This window comes from Nicotiana tomentosiformis, chromosome 3 (assembly GCF_000390325.3).
Source record: "Nicotiana tomentosiformis chromosome 3, ASM39032v3, whole genome shotgun sequence".
NCBI classification, from domain to species: domain Eukaryota; kingdom Viridiplantae; phylum Streptophyta; class Magnoliopsida; order Solanales; family Solanaceae; genus Nicotiana; species Nicotiana tomentosiformis.
Genome location: NC_090814.1, coordinates 135,718,786 through 135,730,298, shown reverse-complemented (window position 1 = coordinate 135,730,298; position 11,513 = coordinate 135,718,786). Strand labels below are relative to the sequence as shown.

General features: G+C 38.2%; 1 protein-coding gene and 1 long non-coding RNA gene across 2 annotated transcripts in view; one reads left to right on the top strand and one right to left on the bottom strand.

The window, feature by feature from the left end:
- Positions 1–11,513, top strand: part of LOC104085444 (uncharacterized) — a 191,330-nt gene that overhangs the window by 75,596 nt on the left and 104,221 nt on the right. The window lies entirely within an intron of this gene.
- Positions 141–4,363, bottom strand: LOC104113877 (NF-X1-type zinc finger protein NFXL1). The gene is made up of 2 exons (XM_009624189.4): positions 4,206–4,363; positions 141–4,043 (listed from the first exon to the last, which is right to left on the bottom strand). Exon 2 carries the CDS (start codon positions 3,962–3,964, stop codon positions 596–598), a length of 3,369 nt encoding a protein of 1,122 aa, XP_009622484.1. The 5' UTR covers positions 3,965–4,043; positions 4,206–4,363; the 3' UTR covers positions 141–595.

The following is an 11,513-nucleotide window of genomic DNA, read 5'->3' as shown; positions in this document are numbered from 1 at the left end:
GAGGAGCACATTTTGGCAAAAAATGAATGTATTTTGGAAAAATGGGGGAGCGTTGGAGATGCTCTTACACCGTACCCAATCCATATTATCGCAGGTGAAGAAAAAAACTCATCTTACCGCCTATCAACACAACAATCATATCAACAGAAGATCAATAACTCTGGCTGTTACTACTACATTAGCACCAGTTAGTTATTATTACCATCAATTATCAAGGGCTTCAAAGGAAACAGTACTTGTAACAAACAGTATTTTAAAACAGTGACCATCAGCTAAAAGATTTACCTTACTAGACGTAATTCCGAATGGCACATTACGCCAACGAGAGCCTGTAACAAGTGCCCATTCTGAACCATACGACCAATATTTTTCCCTTGATTCTTTTCCTTCATTGAGGAAAAAGGAGGAAATTGACACCAAGGCTAAAGGAGTTGTGTTTTTTAACCAAAAAGAAAACAGCACTCTCCCTTTAGATGATGAACAAATATTGTAAACAGGAGCTACTAAACATAAAAAAATCAACTCCCGTCTGAGCACTTAAAAGAAAACATAAAAGAAATAATTGGACAGCAAAAACATATGCATTTGCAGGCGCTCAATCGTAAGCCTTCTCCCAATCATCCACTACATCTGCCATCTCGTCGACCCCCACGTCTTGAGGTTTGGGGGGCAAAGCTGAACCACCCACTCCTGGCTCAGTAACAGGTTCCTTGATTGTAATAGACGCCCTGGGAAAATTGGAAGTCATTTCAGGCGCTAAGACACTCCACCTATTAGACGAGGCAGCGGGTGTTGCTTCATTTGTCCTCCAGGCAGAAGGGGCTGAATCAGTGGGATTCTTGGACCATTCTTCGGGATCCCATGGACTCTCCCTCAAATGAGGCTCCTGGACTACAGCCTTCTTCCATGGATTACCCTTAAGAGCTGCCGCTCCTCCCCCATCCTTGGCTGCTCCGGAGACTCCCCAAGCATTAGTAGCGGATGCCACTGCTGATGCAACACCACTCTGAGGAACTACAGCAGCACCACAATAAGCTGACCCCTGGTCTAGCCTCCTCATAGCTGTTGCTGCTCGGGCAGGATCACTGAACACAGCCAAGGCATTCTTGTCATTTAACCAGACAAGCTCGCATTCACCACCAAACCTGAGAACTAACGCACTAATGTCTGCATCTCTTGGCAAGTCAAACAAAGCCACAACAAGCCTCGGATCCATATCCACCAGAGAATCAAAAACAGCAGGCTGAGCAATGTTATTGACAGTACAACCTTTGGCACCAAGTATACGCGCTGGAGTTTTGGACTTGGGTGTAACATGCACAGTGATGAATCTCTTGGGTTCCCAACCAGCTGCATTCACTGAAAGCTTCCACCTTGCAGCTATCAGTCTAACTGCATCCCGCTTTTCCTTCAACATTGGGCAAAAAACATGAACTTTGAGCGCATTAACCCCGCCTCTGCTCCTGCCAAGGACCAAACATTTGCACCTTTCTTCTATGGACAAAACCCACTTAGGGTCACGCCTAAGAAGATCCCCTAGCACTTCAGAGACAGCTGCATCACCAAAATGGAGGGCCTCCAAATTCGGCGGAGTTATACCAAAAGCATCAGAAAGAACCTTTTTCTTCTCCATCTTTGCACATTCATCATCACAAGTAAGCTTCCTCTGACCAAGAGGAACCTTCTTCCCATTTATTTCAATAGGTTGAAGAGGTGAAGGCAACTTGTGGATTATAGTAGCTTCAAAAACAGAATCAACGATCTGACCTCCAGCATCACAAGGAACATTTGCTGAGACCCGGCCACAAGAACAAGTAATAGTAACAGGAAACTCACATCTCACATCAGGACATGGCGAAGAGGGGTGACAAAGAGCTGTACATGTGTGCCTGCAATCTCTTCTAGGAGCACCACATGTCTGCCCACAAGAGGCTCTGGAGCCGTTGCTGGGGCCAGCAGAAAAATCACATGGTGATGAATGACAAGTTCTAGCACATGCATGCAAGCCACACTGCCTGGTCTTCCCGCAAAGCTTGTTACATCTGATGTCTTTTGATCCACAAGGTATATTCCTCAAAATTACATGTCCGCCTACACATTCCTTTGCTACAGGAACAGCACATGGCAGACAGTCTCCAAAATGGCAGCTGTGAGTAGGTGGATGACCACAAGGCTGAGGAACCGAGCATGGTAACTGACACGAAGGAGAAGGTGTTCCACAAGGTAGCGGAGGAGGGATTGACGTTCTCCCACAAGCACAAGTCAAATCGGTGAAAATTGTCTCAAGGCAGGGAGGGCAGTGACCGCTGTGACAAAGTGACTCGCAAGAATGCTGCCCACATCTAAGCTTCTTCTCACACGGCATTGAACAAAAATGAGGATTCCAACCACCTGTGACGGAATTTTTTGGATTAGAAAGAGGGCAACATCGCTCACTGCAACGGTGCCTTCCACAGTTCTTCTTTTGCCCGCAAGGTCTATCACAAGTGAACTTCTCATCTTCTGCCTGCGTTTTGTAACACTCCACTGTTCGAGAAGTTGACCCACAGCGGCATCTTTGGGTGACAGGAACAAGACATGGTGCACAGTCACCAGAATGACACACCGCTTGACAGCGATGTACCCCACACCTAAGGCTTTTACCACAGACCTTGGAACAGGTTGGAATTGGATCTAAACAACTGTGTCTTTCGTCTTCCAAGCTGGTTTTACCGCAGCAGCATGTCTTGACTTTGCTTGGCAACAAGGCACAATCCCCACATGGCCCTGGATGGCAGAGCTCAAGACAGACGTGGTTTCCGCAGCTAAGCTTCCTTCCACAAGCTGAATTGCATGAAAAGACGCCGTCCTCGATCTCGATATCTCCTTTCACACCCATGTCTCCACAAAGAACAACCTCTGTTTTCTTCTTACAGAAGCAATAGGCATTCACAATAACTTGACAATGGCCACAAGGACCAACATGGCAAGTCTGTTCACACCGATGACGCCCACAGTCAAGAAGCTTACCACACTGCTGTCCGCAGGTAAGAACGGACTTGCGATCAGAGCAGCGAGTGGTAATTACTTCCTTCCCGCAGGGGCAACTTCTAGCTGGAGCAAATGCCTTACAAGGTGGACAAGGACCAGGATGGCATTGTAGGACACAAACGTGAGGGCACAGATCCTCTTCACTCAGATCATGCCCTGGAAGCTCCTTCTCAAGTTTCTTGCCACAGGGCTCTCCACATGAATGCGGGGTCAAGTACAAATCTGACGGAGGATCTTGCCTCTTCCCACAAAAGCAAATATATCGGATCTCCTTGGATGAAGTGAGCTGCACTGATTGACAGCCTGGACAGCGCCAATTAAATCCCTGATTCTTCTCCGCAGACGTATCAACAGAAGTGGGAGCTCGGGCCCATTTTTTGATACAATTAAGATGGAAAATGGAGTAACAGCTGGAACATGACCACACAGGGGCAGACCTCCGCACCATATCATAGCAAATCATGCACTCAATGTTTCCCTTCAACAGCTTCTCCTGAATTTCTTGCACAAGTTGAGGCAAATTAGGGTCCTTCAACCGTTTGTGTTCGCCCTGATTAATCCTCCCATTGACCGCCCTCTCCACCCTGTTCTCCTGATGATTATGGTTCTCCCTGTCCCTTCCCCTCTCTCTCCCCGCATACGCCGGCCCCTTATCGTAATTGGGTCCCACATATGTCTGATTTCGATGATTAACGGGTGCAACTGACACATTATCCTTTTCTCTTCCATTTCCAGCTGAACTTGAGCCATTAAGATTGAACACAGGGCTCACAACAGTGGTAATTACCGTGGTGGTGACAGGGGCAGCTGAAACAGTGGTGGTGGCCGTGGATCCCCGAGGTACCCACTCACGTCGAGCACTTTGAACAGGAGTGTTTCTGGGACGATTACTGTTGTTATTCCTTCTATTGTTTTGTGCAGATGAAAAGCTCATATTCTGACTTAAAATTTGGAAATAACCAATATCCCTATCCAACGACAGATTGCTACTGCCCAAAATCGAATCAATTCAACTGAAAAGTAGAGAAAAATGCTCAGAAAATGAATTAAATCGTACTTGGAACAATTTCAATTCAGAATACAAAAACTTAACAAGGAATTCTAAGGTTCAATTTCAAGCCCTAATAAGTATATATTTTTTTCAAGCCCTAAGTATTGAAGAAATCCTTAAATACCTGATTCGAGAAAACCGGATCGAAATACAGGTTTTGATATTCTTTAGTGATTCTCCGGACTCGGCTACTTCGGCTGTATTGAGGATTTTCTCTCAAGTTGAGAGAGAAGAGAGAGAAGAGAGAGAGAGAGAGAGAGAGAGAGAGAAAAGGATGAGGGCAAGAGAGGAAAACTGAAGAAAAAGGCTTATATAAAGGGCTAAAGCAGCTTAGACTTGGGGAGCAAGCGATTGGACCGCTGACCATATACCTGCCTGACATATTATTTACTTGGACAGGATGCTTGCCTATATTATTAGTAGGTCGGTTGTTGCCAAAGCCACATTATTTTCTTTTCATTTTATTTTTCTTAAGAATACCAAAATATTTCCAAATTATATGTTAATTCTTAAAGAGTTAAGTAACACAAAATAAAAAACAAAAACAAAAAAAAAGTTGAGCTTGTGTATGATGTCGTTTGGATAATAATTAGTTGAAGTTAAAAAATTCAAAATTAAAATTGAAAAAGAAAAAAGAGTATTTAACAGTCGAAATAGGTAGACCTATATCACATTGTACACAAACACATACAAATAAAATTGGAAACAGCGAAAAGCACCTAGGATGAGTCTTACAGCCTATTTGGTCAATTTTTTTTTTTGGTGGCGAAAAATACTTTTTTTGGTCAAAAAATTGAGGTGTTTGACAAAGTTTTTAGAAGGAAAAAAAAAAAGAGCTTTTGAGGAGAAGCAAAAACAGTTTTTGAGAAGAAAAAAATAGTTTCTCTCCAAAAATACTTTTCTGAGAAGTATTTTGAGAAAAATACACAAACAGTTTTTAAAAGCTTGGTCAAATACTAATTACTGCTTAAAAGTATTTTTCAAATTAATTAGCCAAACACAAACTATTTATCACCAAAAATACTTTTCAAAATAAGCTGATTTTAAAAGTTTGGTCAAACATGCTATTAGTAGTTAATGAAGTGGGTTGAGAATCATAATATTTTGTGTTTAAATACCTGTTGAAGCAAAAATATTAAGCGATTTTTTCTCATTTATTCAAGCATTGAACAGAGCGATACATGTACTAATATAGCAGGTAACCCATGAAATTAATAAAAACTTGCGCAAGATGATCTAAACACTACACTCATAAAAGAATGAAACTGGGAATAGCAAAGCAGATGTTAAGAGTAGCTTGATAGATTATGCGAGCACTATACAATTGTGATAAACCTCTCCACTTGAGTTTCAATTTCTACTTTGAAAGTAAGAAGATTTTTCTTTTAATTTATGGTCACAAATACAGTGACCAATGTAAGTTGCATATCAGCAATGATCCAAATTGATAAATGTGCAATTTTTTCGAGGCTTAAAATTCCTAGTTCGACAAAGTTTTAGAAAAAACTACTAGTACAGACGCTCCCAAAAATAATAGGCAGAAATATATATATATATATATATATATATATATATATATATATATATATATATATATATATATATTTAGCTATCAAATACAATTATTTTGGCTAACTGACCAAATATGTAACTTGCCCAAAGTTTTATGGCCTAATTTGCTTTGAGAGCCCAATGATGTCCAAGCCCATGCCCATCAAAACTTTCAAACTGGAACTTTTATTTGGACTCAAGTTGGAAAAATTCGGGGGATTTGCAGCCGTACCCTATATTTGTGTCACCTTTTAACATGTATCCTATTTTTAAAAATTATTGATTTGATAGCCAGCTGACAAAAAATCCGTAATAATATGACAATTATACCCCTAACAAAAGATATAAAATATGAATCACGCATTAATCGCTTTACCGTTCTCCTCCATCACTCCGTCCCTCCTCAGATTTCTTCTCACATCTGCCATAATCACGATCTCTGTCATAACCAGAAAGTTGAACCAGATTTAAATTTAGAATTCAAAATTACAAAATACATTGTAAGTATTGCAATTCATTTTCAGAATTCAAATTAGTCTTTGAAACTGATTGATCTTCATGATATATGTTTCTGCAATTATTTTCGTAATTCATCATGCTTTTTAAGTTTTAATTCTATCATCGCATATAGATTTTTTCACTTATGCTAATTTAATCACACTTGCATGAAGTTGTTTGATAGATGAAACATGAAATTTTCACTTATAGATCTTCAAAAACTTTGCATGAAAGATATAGAATAAAGTTGTTTCACGTTGAATTCAAAAATTTCAATCAAATACAAGCTAAAATTTCATGCTACTGTAGCATGAAGATTTTTCACGTTAAACCTAATTTAGCGTGAAGTTGTTTCACGCTGAATCTAAAAATTAATGATAATGGATGCTGAAGTTAATTAGTTCATTTGCTAAAATTTCATACCAACAATGCTGAAGTTTTGTAGTATTATGGAAAAAATTACAGATTTGTCATGAGCTTTTTCCGAAACTTCAGCAGAGAAATGCTGAAGTTGTTTAGTTCATTTGCTAAAACTTCAGGACGAACGTGTTGAGGTTTTTATCCTGCAGTATGTAATTTTCTAATGAATTTTATGTAATACATCTTGAAGTTATTTAGTTCATTTTCTAAAATTTCATATCAAAATATGCTGAGGTTATTTAGTTCATTCAACAGTTTTGTCATGAGCTTTTTCCGAAACTTCAGCGGAGAAATGCTGAAATTGTTTAGTTCATTTGCTAAAATTTCAGGACGAACGTGCTGAAGTTTTAGTCCTGTAGTATGTAATTTTCTAATAAATTTTATTTAATACATGCTGAAGTTATTTAGTTCATTTTCTAAAATTTCGTACCAGGATAGATAGTTTATTTAGTTATTTAATGCATACTAGGATAGATAAAATTAGGAATAATGATATCCGGGAGAAGGTGCATGTGGCTCTCATTGATGACAAGATGCGGGAAACGAGGCTTAGATGGTTCGGATATGTTCAGAGGAGAAGCCCAGATGCTCCGGTACGAAGGTGTGAGCAGATGGTTGTGGATGGCACGAAAAGAGGTAGAGGGCGGCTTAAGAAGTATTGGGGAGAGGTGATCAGGCAGGATATGGCGATGCTCCAGATTTTCGAGGACATGACACTTGATATGAAGATGTGGAGGTCGAGTATTAGGGTTGTAGGTTAGGAGGTAGTTGAGTCGTGCCTTACTTCGTACCATTGTGGGACTAGCCATGTAGGGTTTTTGTCTAAGATAGCTAGTGGCAATGTTGTGGCTTACTATTTCGCTTTTCAGTGCATGTCCTATTTACTAGCTATCGCTTTTGCTTTGCATCCTTCTTCTAGATTTCATGGTGTTCCTATTTTTCTTATGCTTGTTGTGGTGATACTAATATTTACTAATATTGTCTCCCTTTGCTTTGCATCTTTCTTCTGGATTTCATGGTGTTCCTATTTATCCTATGATTGTTGTTCTGATACTAATATTGTCTCCTATTTGTCATTTTGTCTTTTTATTTTTTTGAGCCTAACGTCTTTCGGAAACAACATCTCTACTCCTTCGGGGTAGAGGTAAGGTCTGCGTACACACTACCCTCCCCAGATCCCATTAGTGAGATTTTACTGGGTTGTTGTTGTTGTTGTCTAAAACTTCGTACCAAAATATGTTGAGGTTATTTAGTTCATTCAACAGTTTTGTCATGATCTTTTTCCGAAACTTTAGCGAAAAAATGCTGAAGTTGTTTAGTTTATTTGGTAAAACTTTAGGACGAACGTGCTGAAGTTTTTGTCCTGCAGTATGTAATTTTCTATTGAATTTTATTTAATGCATGCTGAAGTTATTTAGTTCATTTTCTAAAATTTCATACCAAAATATGCTGAGGTTATTTAGTTCATTCAACAGTTTTGTCATGAGCTTTTTCCGAAACTTCAGCGAAAAAATACTGAAGTTGTTTAGTTCATTTGCTAAAACTTCAGGACGAACGTGCTGAAATTTTTGTCCTGCAGTATGTAATTTTCTAATGAATTTTATTTAATGCATGCTGAAGTTATTTAGTTCATTTGCTAAAACTTCATACCAAAATATGCCGAGGTTATTTAGTTCATTCAACAGTTTTGTCATGAGCTTTTTCCGAAACTTTAGCGGAAAATGCTGAAGTTGTTTAGTTCATTTGCTAAAGCTTCAGGACGAACGTGCTGAAATTTTTGTCCTGCAGTACGTAATTTTCTAATGAATTTTATTTAATGCATGCTGAAGTTATTTAGTTCATTTGCTAAAACTTTTGATGAAGTTATTTTGTTCATTTTCCTAATACTTGACACTAAACATGATGAAGGTTTCATTTTGCATGATGAGTTCGATTTTCCTTGTTATTACTTTCAATGGGAGGTGGACTTTTGATTACAAATACTTGAATCATGATACAAAATTTGTTCTGCTTAATAAACAAGTATCATTCAATACTTTCTTAAAGAAAATTAGTGAAGTTACAGATTTTGATTCAACCAAATATTTATTAAAAATATGGTTTGATATCAAACTAAATACAAGCAAAGGGATGCTTGTAACTTCAGATGAAGAACTCAGAACCTGTATACATTTGCTAACAACTGATTCAGCCTTCAAGAATTGCCATTTTGTCATCGAAAAAATATAACTCATTTCTGACAGTGTACCTGCTTCAGAATCTATAATATTCAAATCATCTCTTGCACATACAATAGATTCAGAATAATTTGCTGATTATCAACATGAACTAGAATAGCCAATAATGGAAGTAGACAACGAGCGACAACCTTCTAACATTACAACTGCTTCAGAATATGGAATGCTACAAGAATTAACTACCGCTACAATAAATTCATACCAGTTTGTTGAGGCCCAAGAAGAAGAAAGACAACTAATAATGCAAATAGACAACCAACACATAATCCAACAAAGTTTTTTGTTACCTTCTGCAATGATAAGCAACAACGAAGATGAAGAAAATACAGAATTTATACCAATAACATTAGATACAATTGAAGAAATTGCTGAAACTTCTACTGCTTTTAAGAAATCAAGAAAAAGTGTGAAGAGAAAGCTGAAAGAATCTCTACCATGTAAAATACTTAGGCACGATGCATTGCCTGAGGAAGTAAAAGTAGGATAAATTTTTTAGAACAAGAAGAGCATGACTAAATTTTTCTGTAGCTTGGAGATAAATCAAAAAGTTGAATTCCGCAAATATAACTCATTGCGGAGAAATGTGGTTTGAATGTACGTGCTACCAAAATAAAAAATTCCACACTTTTCAGGGTGATAAAATTTTATAACAACCATGAATGTTCAGTTGATGCAAGAAAATCAAACCAGAAGCATACTACATCAAATTTTATAAGTGAACAATTTTTAAAACATGTTCGGGATAAAAAGATTGAGGTTACACCAGCCTTTGTAGAAAGTAAAATGAAAAAGAAATATGGAATTGATATTGGATATAACAAGGCATGGCGCGCTATTCAAAAATCTATTGCTTGCATAAGAGGAACACCGGAAGAGAACTACCAGATTCTTCTTTCATACCTATACATGATGGTGCATAGAAACTCAGGGACGTACACTAGCATAAAAAGAGATGAGCATAATCGGTAAGCAAAACAATAGTAACCATCACTCTGAAGTTTCAAATGTTCCTATTTGAAAAACTTCACACCTTATGATTTTTTTTTGTGTGTGTTTCACCTGTACATGTTTGCTTACATGTTCTTTGCTCCTGCGACATCAATAGCTGGTTGGTGTTACTGTAGACCTGTGATTGCAGTAGATGCAACGTTTTTAAAGTCAAAATATCGTGGTGTTCTATTTGTTGTTGTATCAAAGGATGCAAACAATCAAATCTTTCCTCTATCTTTTGGTGTAGCAGATTTGGAAAACGATGATGCATACATTTGGTTCTTCGGGGAAATGAGAAAAGCAATTGAAGTCCGTGGTGAACTGGTTTTCTTATCAGATAGAAACCAATCGATCGCAAATGGGATTAGATAAATTTATCCTGAAGCTCACCATGATATCTGCCTCTATTACTTTGAGAAGAATTTAAATCAAAGACATGCAAAAAGCATGGTAATAAATATTTTTCAAAGCACTGCAAGGTCATACATGCGTTAAGATTTTAATCAGTTAATGTCCCAAATCAAAAGTGTTGACAAGAAAACATACAATTACATAATTGTCACGACCCAATTTTCCCTCCGTTTGGTATCGTGATGGCACCTAATCTTAGGGACTAGGTAAGCCTAACATTAATTGAAACAACATTATTTAAATAACATCTAACAAGTTAAATAGAAATCTCTAACAATTACCAAAATCGGTAGTACAAGTCATAAACTCTACAAAGTGTTTGCTAGAAAACTTCTAAATACAGATGTCCAGAAATAAGAATAAACAGTGCAAAAATGAAAATTTGAAGGTGACTCCGAAACCTGCGAACGCAGCGGTAGGTTTACCTTGAGTCTCCGCAGCAACAGTCCATACAACTAGCTAACGAACAATTACCTGGGTCTGCACAAAACAAAAATTGTGCAGAAGGGTAGCATGAGCACACCACAGCGGTGCCTAGTAAGTATCAAGACTAACCTCGGTGAAGTAGTGACGAGGAATAGTCAAGACACCCACTGGTCTAATAAACTGAACAAGCATAAGTATAGGGATGACAGAACATGACATCTATCTAACGACCCCGCGATATGGCTAACGACATAGCAACTACAATAAGGAAGGAAAACAGGAAGTAACAGCGGAACACCAGAATAAGTCACAGGAGAATGAACGAAAATACAACCCAAATCCAAAAATCATAATACAGTAAAGGCAAGTAGTAACTCAGCAGCTGCAACAATTTTCACATCAGGTCTCAGCCAACAACCCCAATAAATTAGTCAAATTCTTCAAGTGTATACTTTCACCCGTAAGTTTTTAAATTGAGGTCTTTAGAATATAATCCTTTCCAATAAGAAATTATTTTTGAAATATACTTCCTTCAAATAAATATCTTTCAAACATAGTTCTTTCAAGATAAAACCTTTCAAATATAAACTTTTCAAATAATTAGCCTTCAAACATAGTTCTTTCAAGATAAATACTATTCAAATATAAACTTTTCAAGTAATATCCTTCGAGTATAAGTCACCCTGTGACACCTAAGCATGGAAGATTAGCAGCTCCGAACAGATATAATCACAGGGAAAATCTACCGGATACCGTCCCGTAGTCCCGAATTAATTATGCAGTACGAGGGGAGGGGAGGGATCTCCCGGAATACGTCTGTAGTCCCAATTTAAATATGCAGTGCTGGGGGATCTCCCGGAATACGTCCGTAGTCCCAAAGTAAATATGCAAGACAGGGG

Bases quoted from the DNA above. Each gene is read 5' to 3' on its own strand.
- LOC104113877 (XM_009624189.4), bottom strand. From the start codon at position 3,964: ATGAGCTTTTCATCTGCACAAAACAATAGAAGGAATAACAACAGTAAT.